This window comes from Syngnathoides biaculeatus, chromosome 17, assembly GCF_019802595.1.
Source record: "Syngnathoides biaculeatus isolate LvHL_M chromosome 17, ASM1980259v1, whole genome shotgun sequence".
NCBI lineage: Eukaryota > Metazoa > Chordata > Actinopteri > Syngnathiformes > Syngnathidae > Syngnathoides > Syngnathoides biaculeatus.
Genome location: NC_084656.1, coordinates 21306456 through 21326029, shown reverse-complemented (window position 1 = coordinate 21326029; position 19574 = coordinate 21306456). Strand labels below are relative to the sequence as shown.

At 46.5% G+C, this 19574-nt stretch overlaps 1 protein-coding gene across 8 annotated transcripts in view; it reads right to left on the bottom strand.

Moving 5' to 3' along the window:
* fibcd1b (fibrinogen C domain containing 1b) overlaps positions 1 to 19574 on the bottom strand; it is a 103409-nt gene that overhangs the window by 55017 nt on the left and 28818 nt on the right. For all 8 annotated transcript variants that reach the window (XM_061801763.1, XM_061801764.1, XM_061801766.1 and 5 more), the window contains 3 exons: positions 14818 to 15297; positions 8007 to 8166; positions 1206 to 1342 (listed from right to left, as the gene is read on the bottom strand). In XM_061801763.1, coding sequence (XP_061657747.1) covers positions 1206 to 1342; positions 8007 to 8166; positions 14818 to 15297 — 777 coding nt within the window. The remainder of the gene's footprint in view (positions 1 to 1205; positions 1343 to 8006; positions 8167 to 14817; positions 15298 to 19574) is intronic.

Below are 19574 nucleotides of genomic sequence, written 5' to 3'. Positions count from 1 at the left end.
GCCCCCTTGTGCCCGTTAGAAAAAATGCATAAATTAGCCGTAGCACCGCATAAACTGCAGCGATGAAAGCGTGCGAAAAAACTCGCGGCTTGTAGGCCGGAATTTACGGCGTTGCTATTTTCTGTGCAACTTATCCTCACAAGGGTCGTGCGGGAGCGCTGCGGACCATCCTAGCCAATCAATCACACTCATATTCACACCTACGGGCAATTTAGTGTGTCCAATTAATGTAGCATATTTTTGGGGGGGGATATGGGAGGAAACCGGAGCGCCCACCCGGAGAAAACCCACGCAGGGGAGAACACGCAAACTCCACACAGGCGGGGCCGGGATTTGAACCCCTTTAACCAATCGTCCGCCAGGGATTCAATTGCTCACCGTCAAGGCAAATTTATACCATACAGTCGAAAAATGTAATATAGCGAATCCTCGCAAGTATGTGTCGGGAACTTATTAATATCTATGACCAAGTGACGGCTCAACCAATTCTCAGGGGGGGACGCGGGGACGGGACCAAAACCCTGTTCCCACCTCCGAGGTCTTCAAATATTCCTTCAAATGGTTGGGACAACAAAAGCAGATATTAGGTTTATTAAAATGTAAATTGCGCGCATCCCCTTTTATTCCCTTTAAGCGAACGGGCCGTTTTCATGCACTAGTTGGCAGACATGAAAGGAACCAATTATTTCCATAAAGTTCATAGTGAGGGAAAAAAAATTAGATATTAAAAAAAAAAAAAAAAAAATCACAGTTCTCGATTTGTGCTTTGGACAGATTCCAAAAAATGTAAAAAAAAAAAATAAATAAAATAAAAAAATATCTCTCGCAGGGAGTCAAACCTCCGTTAGAAAGCGGTTGCATTCCCCCCCTCCAAGGACATCCTCACTTCACAACAAACAGAAATAAACGTCTCGGAGGAGGAGTGTGCCTCTCTCTGTATATGTGCTTTATTTTTATTTTATTTTTTTTTGTTATTGTTGGTGCAATACATTAAAAACACAATTCCAAAGATAACTTTAAAAAAAGTCAATGTTTGTTCACCTCCGAGCGGCGACAGCGACGACGTCGCGGCCGGCGGCGTTTACCGAAGCAAGGCCGCCGCGCGTTTCAACGCGCACGTAGCGCGCTCTTAAATACATATATACATATATATATATAATATAATTTAGGAATCGGACTCGTTTTCCCAACTCTTCGAGACTCACCGTCCAGCCGCCGCCGTCCGTGGTCATGTCGCAGTAGACCTGGAAGCCGGCGGGATGGTGGACGGGGAACACCGAGTAAATGCCGTCCTCCCGCTGGCCGGCGGCGTAGAGGTCGGCGCAATCGCGAGGACGAGAGCCTGCGGGAAAGGGAGGAAATGGTCAAGGGGGGGCGTGGCCAAGACACCGCCGCGGGCCGAACCGCTGCCCCGTTTCTGGATCTTGCCTGTTGCCTAGCGTTTTTGTGCTTCCAGCTGTTTTCTACCTCCTTCTGGAATAAAACCATTCTTAATATCATGCCCTCACCTCGGAGTCCTGCATTTGCGTCTGCCCCTGTGCTGCTCGCCCATGACAGGAAATGACATTTAGCACACTAGTAGATCAAGAGTTGTCTGACTAAGTTCGTTGCCTTGTGTGAGTGAGTTGCATTCGCTGCCTGTGGGACTCTCCGCTACTGTGCGTAAGTTAGGGTAAGCCCGAGTCACACCGATTCTGTGCCCCAGAGTAATCGGACCTTGTTGTATGTCTTTTTGGATCCTGCCTAGCCTCGCGTTTTTGTGCCTCTGCCTTGTTTTGGACTGCTTTTTTGGTGTCGACCAGTTTCCCCGAATAAATCCGCATTGAACATTGAACTCATCAGTGGTTCTTCCGACAGGTCTAGTTGTTCTTCTCGTGCGCCGAATTGTCTTCCGAGTAACAAGAAAAGCCCAATCGGCTTTCCGTGCTTTCTGTTTCCCAATCCGTTCCCTTGGATTTATTCCTTTTGGTTTCGTCCCTCCTGCGAGACGAGAAGGACGCCGACGCGGCACAAAGCGCTTCACGCCGGGCGAGTGAGGTCACGTTTGATTTATGTTTCCTCTCTCATGCAAACGCACTCCCGCGACTTCCGACGACGCTCGGCGCCGGCCACGTTTTGAGTGTACGGGAAAAGGGATTAACGTGACGTGGATGGATGGAGGCTGCGCCGATTGATGGGGTGGCCAGATGAATGACTGCTGTATTATATGAATAGAAAAATATTGAGATGGAACGCGGCGTATAAATCCATCTTTTAGCCGTTCACGCGTTTGTCATTGATTCGACGATGGAGTCGGCCATTTTTCATCTGACCTGAGACAAATTTGGTGACGTACTCGAAATTTAAAACGCGGAACCGTTGAAAAAGTTGGAAAGTATTTGACGGGTCCGTCGAAAGCCGGGATGCGGGCCCGGCTCGCTCCGCCGTCGAGAGGTCAGGCTTTGAAGATCGGGAAGATGATGCAACGTGTAACATGTCACCAAATGTGAATGGATTTCATTTCATTCATTCATCCATTCATCTACCATGCAGTCGTCCACCTGTCCAACATCCATCTTTTGCCATTTATTTCGTCAGCATTCATTCATTCATTCATTCATCACACACACCCATCCACAAATCTGTTTTCGACCCCCAGATTCATGCACTCATCTGTCATTCAATCATCCCACCAATAAATGCCCACCGTTGATCCATCCATTCATCAATTACTCATCCTCGATTGCTTTTCCGTCACCACGCGTCCAAGCGTCTCATTCGTCCATCGAGTGTACATCATTCATACATTTGTCTTCCATCCATCATTCATTCACACGCCGTCAGCCATCAAACAATGATTCACTATCCACCCATTCATCACTCTCTTTCAGTCATCCCTAAATTCATTCATCCATTCATCTACCATGCAGTCGTCCACCTGTCCAACATTCATCTTTTGCCATTTATTTCGCCAGCATTCATCCATTCATCACCCCTCCCCCCCCTTTTCCTTGCACCCTCCCCATCATTTATCAATTAAACATTCAATCATCGGACGTCCGCCCGCAATCCCCGCGGCAGCCGCCCCCCCCCCCCCACCCACGACGCACCCATCCATTCATCAAACCGTCTGTTCATCTATCCGCCGCTCATCCCGAAAGGATTTCCAGCAAGCCTCTAATAAGCGCCAGCGTTCTTCATTGCGGCGCCGAAATGAGAGCCAAGCGCATTTTTTTTCCTCTGGTCTTCAGACCGAAAACAAAGCCGTCCATCTGGACCGATTTTGTTGTGGTCCGTGACATTTTTTTTTTTTGAGCACGTTGATCTGGGGGTCCCCCCCCCCACCACCACCCACCACCCACCACCCCCCGGGGGACGGATAAAAACATAATCACGGGGGATGCGTCAAGTCGCGTCGGGTTTTGCGGGAATTGCCTAATTAGTTTTCGCAAAACAACAAATGGAAATTTCCCAACCGCCTCCAGGGAGGTAAAATAGCTTCTTAATTAATGGTAAGACTAGTACATATTTTTTTTTTTTTTTTGCTGTGATCACATTTGTCAGAAGTGATTCACGCATATTTTGGCGGGTACCCAGATGGGAGTCCACGTTGGAAAGATTCCCTGGGAATCAGTCTCTGGTTTCGGCATCAGTCACGGTGACCCGATGGGTGAAAAGAGAAGGAGGGAAAAGATGATTTCCAACCAATTTCCGAGGCCAAATTGATATTTAAGTGGGGCAAAACGGGGCGTTTATTTGCGGCCGGGAATTAGCCACTCCACGGCGCCACTTGAGCTGTTTTTCTAAAACGCAAACCTGGTCTCAACCCTGAATGAATAAAAATGGGCAGTTTTTTTTACACCAATGCCAGGTGTAGGGTAGGGTACACAAAGTCAAAAATACTGCATTTTTCACAGTCCTTTGTTTATTTTGTGATCATCCTCTTGAAAACAGGTAAATAAATGCTAACAAGCTAATGCCACATTAATAACACGTTAATAACATGTTAATAACATTCAAAATGTTTGTTGCCCTGTGTTGTCATTTGTTTTTTGCATGCGCTCCTTGTTTACAATAAGCAATAACATTAATAAGATGCTAATAATGCATTTTTTAAAACCATGTTACTATCAAGTAACAAGCACAAGATGTAGCATATTATTCAATAGCATATTAACTGGGTGTATTCACACTTTTATCAATTGTCTACTGTGCACTTTTCATGTTAATGTTACTACCAGGTTGATAACACATTAATAACTGATTGCGATATGCTGCTTGTTGTTTTATTGTGCTATACTAAACTTTTTATGGATATTTTTGTTTGGTGGTTTGCCCGTGAGATTTTGCCAATGTAAAATATGTGCCTTGGCGCAATAAAGGTGAGGAGACGCTGCACAATGCGATTATAAATCCCGGGCTTGGCAGAGATGAGACCTGTTTTCATGGTGATCCATTTTTTTATTATTTTATTTTATTTAGCAATTCAGCAGCTGCTGCCCTTGCTGAAGTGGTCAACTCGCTTCGCATCTGAGAAAGTGGGCTAGTAAACCGGCGCTAATGAGAGGCTCGCTAAATCCCGGCAGGCGGCCAAAATAACGATCCCGGAACACGTCGGTGACAAGTACAATGTGCATGATTTTTGATTTTATTTTATTATTTTTTTTTTTTTTGCAGGGGGATTTCAAAGTAGTACCTTGCCTTCCAAATGCCGCGTCTTATAAGTTTTTTTTTTTTCCCATTTTATTTATTTATTTTATTTTATTTTTTTGTTGTTGTAAAAATCCTCCCTTGGTCTTCAGCCAAAAGGGGTCCGGGAGTGAGGCTTGGAAGATTGTGAATGCGTCTTGGAGCTAAAGTGGTGCAATGCTCAGTAATCCACAGATCGCAGATCAAATTCCGAGTTCCGAATTCAGAGAGGAGGAAGGTAAATTTACACTTTTTTGAGGGTGCAACAGAATCCCTAACAGCCACGAGGACCAGAAAAACAAACCTGATGTGGCAGAATCCCTGATTACGGAAGAAAAACTGAGCATTCCAGCATTTTAATTGGATGACCAACCACCAACGAGGCCTTAAACGGGGGGAGGACAAACTGTGATTGGGTGGCTTTGGCCGTCCTTTATCTTGACATTTGAATATATTTTATTTAGTTTTTATATATAATACGGTACTATTGTTCTTCAAAAGAAGTTTAGCACAAAAAAAATGGCAGTTTTTTGGTGTTCTTCAAAAGAAATTTAGCTAAAAAAAAAATGGCAGTTTTTTTGGTGTTCTTCAAAAGAAATTTAGCACAAAAAAGTTGCTTTTTTTGGTGTTCTTCAAAAGAAATTTAGCACGAAAAAAATGGCTTTTTTTGGTGTTCTTCAAAAGAAATTTAGCACAAAAAAAGTTGCGTTTTTTTGGTGTTCTTCAAAAGAAATTTAGCACGAAAAAAGTGGCTTTTCTTGGTGTTCTTCAAAAGAAATTTAGCACAAAAAAACGGCGGGTTTTTTGGTGTTCTTCAGAATAAATTTAGCTAAAAAAAATGGCATTTTTTTTGGTGCTCTTCAAAAGAAATTTAGCACAAAAAAATGGCGGGTTTTTTGGTGTTCTTCAGAATAAATTTAGCATTAAAAAAATGGCAGTTTTTTGGTGTTCTTCAAAAGAAATTTAGCACAAAAAATGGCAGTTTTTCTGGTGCTCTTCAAAAGAAATTTAGCACAAAAAATGGTAGTTTTTTTTGGTGTTCTTCAAAAGAAATTTAGCATTAAAAAATGGCAGTTTTTTGGTGTTTTTCAAAAGAAATTTAGCTACAAAAAAATGGCAGTTTTTTGGTGTTCTTCAAAAGAAATTTATCTACAAAAAAAGTTTTTTGGTGCTCTTCAAAATAAATTTAGCATAAAAAATGGCAGTTTTTTGGTGTTCTTCAAAAGAAATTTAGCTACAAAAAAAGAGTTTTTTGGTGCTCTTCAAAATAAATTTAGGACCAAAAAAATGGCAGTTTTTTTTTGGTGCTCTTCAAAAGAAATTTAGCACAAAAAATGGCAGTTTTTTTGGTGCTCTCCAAAAGAAATTTAGCACCAAAAAATGGCAGTTTTTTGATGTTCTTCAAAAGAAATTTAGCACCAAAAAATGGCAGTTTTTTGATGTTCTTCAAAAGAAATTTAGCACCAAAAAATGGCATTTTTTGGTGTTCTTCAAAAGACATTTAGTTACCAAAAAAATGGCAGTTTTTTGGTGCTCTTCAAAATAAATTTAGGACAATAAAATGGCAGTTTTTTGGTGTTCTTCAAAGGAAATTTAGCACCAAAAAATTGCAGTTTTTTGATGTTCTTCAAAAGAAATTCAGCACGAAAAAAAAAATCTGTTTTTTTGGGGAGGGGTTCGAGTGGACTACTCGGCAGTACAATTTATTTCAAGAGTGAAAAATTGAGCGCGTCGACGCCTGCCCCATTCAATTAAACATGCACGGCGTGTTTCTCGGATGCGGCAGGCAGAAAAAGCGCCGCTGCCGCCTTTTAAAAGCTGACCTACGATCCCTGACAGACAGCTGAGCCAACAGGACACCTGCCTGCCGCCGCCGGGCTGGTTTTTTTTTTTTTTTTTGCGGAAAATAATGAGAACGCGTCGGTTTTACGGAGACGTTCCCTGACAGGACCGGCGTCAGCGCTCGCGACGCCGCTGACGTTGCGCCCGTCAGGCTGACGACACAAAGAACGCATCCCCGCCACCCCACCCCCGTTGATGGAGGTTTGAAGGGCAAGGGGGGGTGGGGGGGGGGCTCCTGTGTCAAAGTTTTACCGCATTCTGAGATTTTTTTCCATCCATCCATCTGCTTTATTAAGCCGCTTATCCCCATGAGGGTGACAGGACTGCCGGAGTTGCCAACCGGTTGCCAGCCAATCGCAGGGCACATCGAGAGAAACGCCCGCCACTCACAATCACAGCCTCCGCGCAGGCGGGGCCGAGATCGAGCCCTCGACCTCAGAACTGCGAGGCCCAACACTTTCCAGCCGAGCCACCGTGCCGGCGGAGATTTTTCTATTCCCTAAAAAAAATCCATACGCGGACCCAAACACCAAATATCAGATCGATACCTGACGTTTTGCAAATTAAATAAGTGGTAAGGGATCAAAAAGTTGGTCCTGATTCAAAATGCTGGTGACAAGTTAATAACAATGAAATCATACTAATAGCACATTAAGATGTTAATCACGCTAATTACACGTTAGGGTTTTTCATGAGGGATGCACCAATACCATTTTTTTTATAGGTTTTTTGTTTTTTTGCCCTGCTGCTGTCGCTTCCTTATTCTCTGCTCTTCAACATGGAGGTAACGATGATTATAACATGTTAATAACATGTCAATAATGCCATATTTCCATATTTAACAGTATTACAACCTTAATAACATAAAAACACAATACAAACAACGTTTATCTTCTTTTGTTCTTGTCCATAACTTCTAAATTAAGACCATATTCCCATGTTTATATCACGGTAATAACCTTACAAATGTGTTGTTTTTTAATCACATCTCAGTCATGAATCAATCAATCAATACGCAAATGGGAAGAAAACTGACACATACGCGTTAAGCAATCTTGTTGACGCTTTGGTGCGACTTAGTTGGCGAGAGACGATCATTTGGCACGCGGACGGCAAGGCACGTTCGGGATCTCAACTCGCGGCACGAGAGAAAACGGGAGACCCGTTTGAGAATTTCCCATTCCATAAATATTCCGCCCGATCCCTCCCCTCCGTTTTCCCCCGTGCGGCGTCGCTGATCCTTTGCAGCCTCAATCCGATTGCTTGAAAATGTCACCCTTGCAAAATACATATTCTGTATATCTATATATGAGGAAGTCATATTACGCTCCAGAGAGCGAGAAAAGAAAACACAAGCGAGCCACACAGTCGGTATTTCTGCTCCGTAGCCTACGAGCAAACAAAAAAAAAAAAAATCCACTCATATCGACTCTCGGCGGCTAAATCCGATGAAGGCGCGCGAAGGCGGACAAAATGAACAAACGTCGTCGGCTTACCGTTGGCGCAGCCTTTGAAGCGGGCGCCCCTCGCCGGCGCCCTCTGCAGGTCGGCCTTGGTGCGGGCCTTCAGCCCCACGTTTTCCTTCTGCATGGCGTTGAGGGCGTCGCTCACGGAGTTGACCACCTTCACCATGTTTACCTGGCTGTCTGAAAGAAGCTGGCGGGGGGGAGAAACCCACTCTTGAATCTTACATAATCCTCATTTAATATCTTTATTATGATGTCCCACGTTAACTAAAGAACTTTTTTTGTTTTTTAATCGAATGACACTTCAAAGACCCCCCCAAAAAATGCAATTTTCTCCAGGAAACTTGAATAAATAGGTTTACTACAAAGGGGTTCTGATTATTACCAGTTAATAACATGTAAATAACACATTAATAACATGTTAATATAGTACCACATTCGGTTTGACTTGCATTGTCGTCTATGTGGCCATGCCTATATCAGTTAATAACCTTACTAAATATTATAACCATATTAATGTTGAATAACACAATAATAACGTATTGCATTAATTGTTACAGCTTTAATTATTAATAGTGCTGTACATTATCAAATATATATTGCTTTCTTTTGTTATTTTGCTAGCTTTCCTCTAAATAGAAAATGTTTATAACGTGACAATAACATTAATATTACAAAGAAAAATCAAACAAAATGTTTGCTGTGCAGTTTTTCCCAAATAACATGCTTATTACATGCTAATAACATGTTAATGACAACATTTAACACTGCCACCAGTGAGCCCTCATGGAACTTCACATATTTGTCCACAGGGTGAGATTGAATCATTAATTTTTCACCAGAGAGTAACAACTTATTAGTCCCAGCCTCCTTGAACGCAACACGAAAGACGGATGAAGTGACTTTGAGAAGGGTGAAACGACGAATAAATTAGGGAAACCAATAATCGAGAATTCTAACCTTGTCTTGAAAGCCAAGTTGAATCCCCAACCCTCACCTTGAAACCCCAAGTTAAAACTCTAACCTCTGTTCGAAACCCTAATCCAGGTCTGGAACCCAGATGTGAAAACCAACAGATTCCTTGTTTTAAACATTAATTTGAAACCTGAACCCGGGCGAAGTTGAGCTCCAACTGTGGTGGGACAAGCCGAAAAGGAAACGAAGAAGAACATGAAGCAAAAAAAAAAAAAAACAGTCTTGAAGCCGTAGTTTTAAACCAGAACGGTCCTTTTGAAACCCAAGCATAAGTACAAAGAGGGATCAAACCCTAATTTGAAACTGGAGCCTTTGTTTGAAGTCCTAACCCACTGTTGAAACCATAAAACTGACTCGGAACCTGACGAGAGTTTCAACTAACCAGCCCGAGCGACCTTGAACGGACCGGTGAGGATGGAAAATTGATTTTGAGAGGGGGTTGAAAAAACAAAACAAAACAATAGTTGGCAAAAAAAATAAATAATCAAAACGCGATATTTTATCATGAGCAGCTGCGCCGAGAATCCATAACAAAACCGGAGACGTCAACAGCTTTGCATCATCAAAGACAGAAAAAGGGCACGACGGCAGCAGGCAGGCCCTGCGGGACACCAGGTGATGAATGGACCTCCGCGACCGGGCGTGTTTCCCCCCCCCCCCCCCCCCCCCACCGCCAACCTGCTATCTGTTGGCGAGGGGACTCGTTTGGATTCGGCGCCCCCAGTTGGCTGGCCGCCCCTCCCCGCCAGGTGTTTGGCGTCCCCTCGTACCATTGTCCTCAACCGTCGCGCGTTTTGCTCGCGAGAAAACATTTTAGCCGCACGCAAGCACAGCACCGGATTCGCTATCCCCAACAGGCATCTCTTCAAACCCTTCATTTGAAACCTGATCATGGGATTGAGTTTTGTTTTTAAGTTCTGTGTTTTTGGGAGGGTGTTCCGGTACGGATTGATGGCATTCCCGTTCATTTCAATGGGGAAGGATGCTTCGAGATGCCCGTGTTTTTGACCCCCCCCGCCCCCGACTTCCCCGTAACTCGGCGAGCCGAAGCCGACTCGGGGCTTCATCATTAAGTGCGGCGCGGTGGCTCATCAATTAGGACGCTGATGTAATTAGCTCTCGTTAGGCACCCTTCACACAGGCTGGCGGAGTAAGTCGGCAGATTCGGTCATTATCAAGCCATTAAACGCTCGTTATCGGAGCTAAACGGCGGCGTATGTTCGGGGGGGACCGGGGGTCCCCGCTGCGAGGGCTCTGACTGACAAAGTACAATCCGCAAGTATTGAGCGCTGCTTCTTAAAATTCCCCCAAATGAAACTCAACCTTAGTTTGAAACCCTCGAGCAGGTCTGAAAACCGGAACCTGAAACCAGATACCGAGATTGAAAAGCCATAATCCAAGTCTAAAACCCGAAGAGGAAACTTAAGCGTTTTTTTTTCAAAAAAAAAAAACAAAACCAAAGTACTGGATGTGGCCAGTATTGAGCGCACACTCCAAGTACGTCTTGTCCTAAGTCTTGCCGGCTTGCCCATTGACTTAATTGACCGGGGATTTAATCCCCGATGTGACTTTGATGGTTATCCGCCAATGATCCAATTATCATTATCCGCACTTATCTCGTGGAGCTTTCAAAGTTAATTGCGCCACGGCGACGAGCTTTTCTTTCTCATTACGTCTCCTCAAAGGACCTCGCGCCGGGACCGATAAGCGTCTCCCCGCCGACTCGGGACTCAGGGGGGTTGGGGGTGTCTCGGCGACGTTAATATTCCGGAGACGTGCCCCCGGACTTCGGGAGTCGACGGCTCTATCGGGGGGTCCCGGCTGTCAGAGTGGACTCGTGTGCAAAGATTTGCTCTCCGCTCCACTACGACGCTCACCAAAGACAAAGAACGCCAGGGACAGGACTTTAGAACGCAAACACAAACATAAACATCATATGAAACCTTAATCCTAGCTTGAAACCTGAATTTGAATCCCTTTATCTGGCGAGAAGGTTTAACATAAAATTCTAACCCTTGTTAACATCCTTAACCACGTCTCGATAGACTAATTTGAAGCCCACACCAAGCCTTGAAACCGTCATTTGAAACCCTGATCCTGGTTTTAAAGGCTCATCAGAAACGCTAACCCTGGTTCCGGACTAAAATCTTGTCTTGAAACCAAATTGTTGGGAAACTAGCCTATTGTGCTTGTTCAAAACCATAATTTGGAACCCCAATTCTTGTTAAAACCATGAATCCAGTTTTGAAACCCTAATCTTGTTTTGAAAGACAAAACTGAAACCCTAACCCTTGTTTAAAATCCTAACATAGTAAGGTTGAGATCCCAACCTTGTCTTAAAACAGTCAATGAAAACCTGGATCGTGGCTTGAAACTGTTATTTTAAAACCCATCATTTGGTTAAAACCTGACGACTGGCCGGAAACCCTCATCTAAAACCCGACCTCATGCTTGAAATCCTCGTTTAAAACTGTAACTTGAAAACTCGAAAACCAAAACTTGAAACCCTCATTTGAAACCCTGATCCTGGTTTTAAAGACTCACCAGAAACGCTAACCCTGGTTCCGGACTAAAATCAATCTTGAAACCAAATTGTTGGAAACCTAGCCTCAAACACACTACCTTGAAACCTAAACTATTGTGCTTGTTCGAAAAACCAGAATTTGGAACCCCAATCCTTGTTAAAACCATGAATCCAGTCTTGAAATCCTAATCTGTAAACGCTAATCTTGGTTTGAAAGCCAAAACTGAAACCCTAACCCTTGTTTAAAATCCTATGGTTGAGATCCTAACCTTGTCATTGAAAACCTGAACCGTGGCTTGAAACTGTCATTTCAGAACCTTACCACTGGCCGGAAACCCTCATCCAAAACCCGACCTCGTGCTTGAACTCCTCGTTTAAAACTGTAACTTGAAAACCCGAAAACCAAAACTTGAAACCCTGACCCAGGCTTGGAACCTCATCTTGAAACCTGAAACTCTAAACCGGGCTTCCGTTCCTCATTTGAAACCCGAACAATCGCAGTGCGAAAATCGAGCGCAGGCGCGGTCCAATTCCGTTTCCAACGGTTCAAATGAAGACTGTTTTTTTCTTCTTCTTTCTTTCTGGGAATCGAATCAATATCACAAACTGTGAAAAAGAAAATAAAAATCATTATCGATCCTGCAGACTTCTCAGGGGAACAAGAATTGTCTTTTAGATTTCATTTTTTTTTTTTCAAGCCAATGACGGCGGCGTAGTATTTCTGGTCGGGTTTTATTTTGAGGCAAGTGCATGCTGTCAGGGAAAGAGAATGGAACCGTGTTCTGCGGGGGTGGGGGGGTGGGGGGGGGGGCTTTTTACAGCTCACGAGGGAGTCGTTGCTCGGCCTCGGCGCGGCGGGCAGCCGTGGTCTCACGTCGCCCGGCGGGGGGGAAGCGGCGGAAGCCGGCACGCACAGACGCCGCGCCGCACCGGCGACGCCATCAATCGTCGGGGATTGTCCGGCCGCCGGCCCCGCGTTCGAGCGCATCAATTCGCATTAAATGTGGATGACGCGTAAACAATAGCGAGCCTCGGTGAAATCAATGCAATCTAACGTGAAACCTTAACTCTAGTCTAAAACCAACGTGTCGTACCCTAACCTTGGTTTGAGACCACACAACTGGCCTAGAACGCTAAATCGAAACCTTGTCTCCTGTCTGAAACCAAAATTTGAAACCCTGAGCTCTTGACTCAGTCTGCAAACCCGAGAGTAAACCGCTCGGTAGCTTGACCCTTCTTTAAAACAAAACCCAGACCCTAAAATTTTGTGCTAAAAGTCATTTTGAGACACTAAACCTGACTGGAAACTCCAAGCCTTGGTTGAAATCAATGCGGTCTCACGCAAAACCTTAACTCTTGTCTGAAACCTAACCTTGGTTTGAGACCACACAACTGGCCTAGAACGTTAAATCGAAACCTTGTCTCCTGTCTGAAACCAAAATTTGAAACCCTGAGATCTTGACTCAGTCTGCAAACCCGAGAGTAAACCGCTCGGTAGCTTGAGCCTTCTTTAAAACAAAACCCAGACCCTAAAATTTTGTGCTAAAAGTCATTTTGAGACACTAAACCTGACTGGAAACTCCAAGCCTTGGTTGAAATCAATGCGGTCTCACGCAAAACCTTAACTCTTGTCTGAAACCTAACCTTGGTTTGAGACCACACAACTGGCCTAGAACGTTAAATCGAAACCTTGTCTCCTGTCTGAAACCAAAATTTGAAACCCTGAGATCTTGACTCAGTCTGCAAACCCGAGAGTAAACCGCTCGGTAGCTTGACCCTTCTTTAAAACAAAACCCAGACCCTAAAATTTTGTGCTAAAAGTCATTTTGAGACACTAAACCTGACTGGAAACTCCAAGCCTTGGTTGAAATCAATGCGGTCTCACGCAAAACCTTAACTGTTGTCTGAAACCTAACCTTGGTTTGAGACCACACAACTGACCTCGAACGCTAAATCGAAACCTTGTCTCCTGTCTGAAACCAAAATTTGAAACCCTGAGCTCTTGACTCAGTCTGCAAACCCGAGAGTAAACCGCTCGGTAGCTTGACCCTTCTTTAAAACAAAACCCAGACCCTAAAATTTTGTGCTAAAAGTCATTTTGAGACACTAAACCTGACTGGAAACTCCAAGCCTTGGTTGAAATCAATGCGGTCTCACGCAAAACCTTAACTCTTGTCTGAAACCTCACCTTGGTTTGAGACCATACATACCTGACTTGAAACTCCAAGCCTTGGTTGAAACCCAAACCCAGTTGGAAAACCCTAATCCAATTCAAACATTCCCCCTAAACCTGGATTTTTTTGTTTTTCTACAAAACCTCAAAGAACCTCATCCTCATTTGAAAACCTGACCCTTGCTTAAAACCTTGACTTGGAACCCTAAGCGTTGCCTGGAAACCACCCCGTCATCTGCCGCCCTCGCCCACGTTCAGGACCGAGACCTCACCGGTCGACCCCTTTTCCGGGCCTCGCAGTCGAGGCGGGTCAAACCGCATCAGGTGACCCGCACACAAATTTGACGCGCCGGCCCGAAGCGGTCTTCCTCCGAGGGGAGATTTTTACAAGCGTGTGTTTTCTCTCGGCGCGCGATGAAACGGAGTCAAAATGGAGAGACTCGACCCGATGCGCCGCGTTTCTTCAGAAAACCTCGTCAATAAAAATCCATTTGGATGTTGCGAAGCTAAAAGCCTTTCCATTTTCTTCCCAGGCCCGTATTCACAAATGAAATTTATGTGCGATTAATTGAATGGCGCCGCTCGCTCGGAAACATCTTCAATGACTCGCCGCCATTTGAAAACTGCCAGCAAAATTAGCATCGGGGCTGACTCCGCGCCGACACGCGCGTTCCAAAACACAAATAAATAAAATCTAACGAAGCTTCCGGCGCAAAATCAATGCGCGTCCGTCGTTTGTTTACATTTGCTTTGAAAGTAGTTTCGCCGGCGAACGTTAATGGCGCAAAAAATAGATTCCGGAGGCCGCGGCGGGCGTTTTGTGCCGACGCCGTCGATATCAAAGTAACATTGGAAGAACAGAGCGGCCGCGCGCTGATAGGGATGGGGGGCCCATTAGCCGGGCGCGGTTTTAGATGGATGCAATACTTTAAAACCGGCCTTTGCTGATTGTTTTTATTGAATCATTTATTGCGTTTTCACGATTGTGATTCCACCCACGTTTGTTAGCGCTTAGCTAATGAACAGCTAGCGCTACCCTGAACCAGATCGCCTTTTAATAAACCTCAAAACTGAAATTAATTTACATTTTGATCCACAAGACAGCTGCTTGAAAACAAGACTGGTCTTAGTCACGGTGAACAGCTTTACGGATTGGATTCAGTTCCTACCTGTATGAGGCGGGCTTGCTCCGACTGCAGCGTGTTGAGGTCTTGACCCAGGCTCCCCTGCCCCCGGCGCAAGGACTCGTAGTCCATCTTCAGCTGCCCGGCGTGGGCGGACAACTTGGCCACCTCCTCGGCCAGGCTGACGAGCAGCGCTCGGTCCTGGCCCTTCACCGACTTCAGGTCCGAGTCGTGGTCGGTGAGCGAGTGCAGCAGCGAGGTCTGCACCCCCTCCAGCCGCAAAAAGTTGCCGCTGTAGTCCGGGCAGTTGGGGTCGATGAAGATGTTGACGCGGGAGCCGTCGCCGCGCTCCACCGTCACCAGGGCGTTGGCCTCGTCCTGGTTGGTGGAGATGTGCGGCACGCCGTCCGACATGGGCGGGGCCTGGTTGTGGTTCATGAAGAGGATGGTGCCCGTCACCGTGACGGCCAGCAGGACGGCCACGAAGAGCAGGATGGTGCACAGGAGGTAGCTGCAGCTCATCCTCTGCGAGGAGACAAAAGACCAAAGATTTATTATTTTCTTTTGTTTTTTTTAGACGAGGCGACGGAATCACTGAAACGCTCCACCGTAATTAGGAGCCTTTAATTCCGGGTCGAAAAACCCCTCCACGCCCAAACCCGACCTTGATACCTTGATACCTCGCTAATTTAAAACAAATCGATCAAGCTTGTGGCAAACATTATCAAGTCTTTTCGGACTGCCGCCCTCCAAACATCCTCTGCGAAGGACGTTAGCGCCTCGAAGGACCCTGATACCGACGCGTGTGCCGTGAATTAAAATAAAAAAAAAAAATCATCCCGCATAAAATAGTAAACGGCGTGGGCGCCATCAGACATTATGTAAACAAGTCGTAAGGCGATCTCCGAACAGGAAAACGTAAAATGGTCGCACATTTCGAACGGGCCCGAGACGGACCCCAGGAATCACCGCGGCCCCGCCCCGAGCTCAGCTGCGATGAATCGGCGCACGATTTCTGATTATTGCTACGTCCGCGCCGGAGGACTAACGAGGGGTGGAATGTGCCGCGTTTGTTTTACGTTTTGCATGCGGGGCGGAGAACGCGGGCTTATTAATATGTAAATGAGCGCAGGGCACGCTAATAGACGGCTAACGGTAAATGCGTTACAACGGGAGCGCTTTATGTTTTTTTTGTTTTTTGTTTTTTTTTAATGCGGAGAAACTCAATTGGCTTGCGCAGGAAAAGGAACAAATGAGCCGTGCAAATTATACGTATGAAAAAAAAAATGATGCAAGGTCAAATGGACAAATATAATAAAAAAAAATGGCTGTCTGGCTAAAGTGGTGACAAAAACATACGTGCAATTTAAGATTTCCAGTAATATTCAAGGCAGATTTCAACATTTTGCAAGCTGATCGTTCAAGACTGTCAAAATATCGAAAGTAGAATCCGTTCTTGGTTTCTTTCCGGCTTTTTCCATTCTTCAGCGCTCAGCAGAAAACGTTTTTTTGTTTGTCCGAGTCCGACAAAGTGAAACGGCCTCAGGCTTTGACGGGCGGACAGAGATTTGGGATTTGTGGCTAGTCATCAAACTGATGATGACATTCGTCGAGGTCAAATCCGGAAGCTCGGGCGACGGCTTCACATTCACGCAAGGACGGACGGGGGACCGCCGTAGCAACTCCAGGGACGACCTCCGCGGTGCCCACAAGGGGTGCACCCATCGGTGGTTCGGTCGACTAGTCGCACAAAGGGACTACGATTCAACCACAAGCGGAACACGTGGAAACGTAAGTCTGACAATCCTTTGAAGGCGATTTAAAGTAAAACCACTTTTGAGTCTAAATTGGGGTCGTAGAACTGACGCCGGATCCTGTCAAAGATAGGCAGCTCGCTCTACTATCTGTGCGACTAGCTTCTCGCGGTTCACCGTGTCCCCTCCGCAGCAGACGTTAGCGGACTTTGCCTGCGCTTTGATCGCCGGCGGGGGCCCCGAGACATCGGCGAGGGCCGTCGGCACAGCGGCGCTGCCGTAAACATTCGTCGCCCGCTCGCCGGGCTCTTACGAGAAAACAGAAAAGATATACGACGCCTCGCGCTCCGCTCGTCGTCAAAGGCGTCAGGCGCTAACGCTCGGCTGGTTTTACACAGATGTGTGCGTAAGCTTCGTGCTAATTTAATCACAAGCGAAAGCAGAGTGAGATAAACCGCAGATGGAGGATGACTCAGAAGGACCGAGATTGTACTTTCACATGTACTTGGGAGTTGAGGCGTCGGGATGACTTCCTCCGAAGGAAACTTAAAAAGGTGCAATAGGCTGCTATCGCTTCATCGTGAGGATGTGAACGGAGCCCGAGAAATGGCCACAAATGGGCAGAGGAGGGGCCGCGGAGGCCTCGGTAAACAAGACCACCGCTGCCACCAGGACGACCAGAAGAGGACAACCACAAATGGGGTCCTGAGGGTGGGCACAACGGCAAAAACTACTGCAGAAAGGGGGAAACCAATGAGGGCAGCAAGGACAATGACAACGGACAATCAAATTGCTGAAAGGGTAGACAAAATCCCCTCTCGGACCCTCCACATCCTGGTCACGAGCTCTTCCAGCACCTCCCATCTGCTACGTACCGCCGAACAATGCAAACCAAAACTAGCATCGAGGGGAACCACGAGGGCTGAGGACAACCACGGCTCCAAGGGCGGCTCTTGTCCAGCGCGCAAGGGCGGCAAGGACTACCGCCACAAGGACCGGCGCAAGAACGACGTCTACCGGCAACACAGACCACCGCTGCCACCAAGATGACCACAAATCGGGCACAGAACAGGAACAACTACTGGAAAAAGGGTGAAACCAATGACGGTAGCAAAGAAAATGACAACGGACAATCAAAACTGTTTGTTCAAATCAAAAGGTTTGTCGGCAAGAGTAGACAAAATCCCCTCGGACCCTCCACAACCTGGTCACGAGCTCTTCCAGCACCTCCCATCTGGTACGTACCGCCGAACAATGCAAACCAAAACTAGCATCGAGGGGAACCACGAGGGCTGAGGACAACCACGGCTCCAAGGGCGGCTCTTGTCCAGCGCGCAAGGGCGGCAAGGACTACCGCCACAAGGACCGGCGCAAGAACGACGTCTACCGGCAACACAGACCACCGCTGCCACCAAGATGACCACAAATCGGGCACAGAACAGGAACAACTACTGGAAAAAGGGTGAAACCAATGACGGTAGCAAAGAAAATGACAACGGACAATCAAAACTGTTTGTTCAAATCAAAAGGTTTGTCGGCAAGAGTAGACAAAATCCCCTCGGACCCTCCACAACCTGGTCACGAGCTCTTCCAGCACCTCCCACCCGCTAGGTACCACCTAATAATACAAACCAAGGGGAACCATGAGGGGTGACGACAACCACGGCTTCAAGGCTGTCCACGCAAACGGCTCCGGCACGCAAGGGCGGCAAAAACTACCGCCACAAGGACCGGCGCAAGAACGACGTCCACCGTGTCGCACCGAGTCAGATGACACAACTGGCTGATCGCGTAGTTCGCTTTCCTGTCCCCGACAAGCTAAGGGACACTACTCTTCACATCAATTTTGCAGTGAAAGTTTCCGTTGGCGCAGAGACGGGGTAAAAATGATCTCTGCGGCCTTTCGTCGAAATATGAACGGCGCGCTTATTGACGGCGAACGTTTTCCGAGACAAGGTCAGATGTTTCCGCCGACGGACGGCCTCGCGCACGCTTTTCCGCGCCGTAATCTATTGAGACGAGCTGAATCGCTACGTCGGGCCCAATGTCACGCAACGCGAAAGCCGCTGGCCAAATGATCCATTTTGTAATCTTCCCTTCCTCTCAACCTTAACAAACAAAGTAGGAGACCTTTGAGCTTCTCCAAGACTCAAAGAGCGGATTTTAATTCAGCTCGTTTAGCATTTATCAGCAGGTAGCACGTGCCTTAAAAGCCGCCGGGGTGTTTAAACAAACGATTGGCTCGGAGATGTAGTTTGCTCACGAAAGTGACAAGTGCAGTGAAAATAATCAGAGAGGATTTGATCGCCGACAGACACCCCCCTCGAGCAACTTTACGCACTGACCCTTCAGACGGAGCCCGCGGGGGAACCGCGAGGACCCTTTCAACTAAAAACCGGCCGCGGGAAGCCAACGTTGACGGAACGCCGACAGGCTATTAACACTTGTAAATGAATCTCTCAATCTTATCAGCGTGGGGGTGGGGGTGGGGGGACTTGGTCTGTAACGAAGGCGCTTTTTTTGGGGAGGAACACCCCCCCCACCCCCAGCTCGAGCCGCTTCCACGCGGCGAGGGTTTAACGCGACCGCGGTGGGGTTTGAGTGAACGGATCAAAAAAGCAAAAACAAATGAGACGGAACAGCAGCGGGGGATGCGACCGGCTAGCGTCACGCTGCTTTGAGCCGCGTCAAAGCTAAAACAGGTATTGATTTGAAAATGCAAATAAGGAGACGCCGCAGAAATCTCGTCACATTTTCTTTGTCTGGATCCAAATTCTCACGCCGGTTTTCTCGTTTGGCTTAGCGAGATCGCTAAAAACAGTTTTGCTACATTCGGAATTTCGGCTAAAACGAACGAGACCGGAAAAGTGCGTCGATTCAAACGCAGTTCTCGATTCAAGATGTTCTGACGGCAAGAAAATTGGTGTCAGAAGTGGGATCCCTTAGCTCGGTGGTTTTCAAACTGGGGTGGGCGCGGTTTTATGACGGGGGGGGGGGGGGGCACAACCAAAAAACTAGCATGAAACAAGGGGGCGCTGAAAATTACAT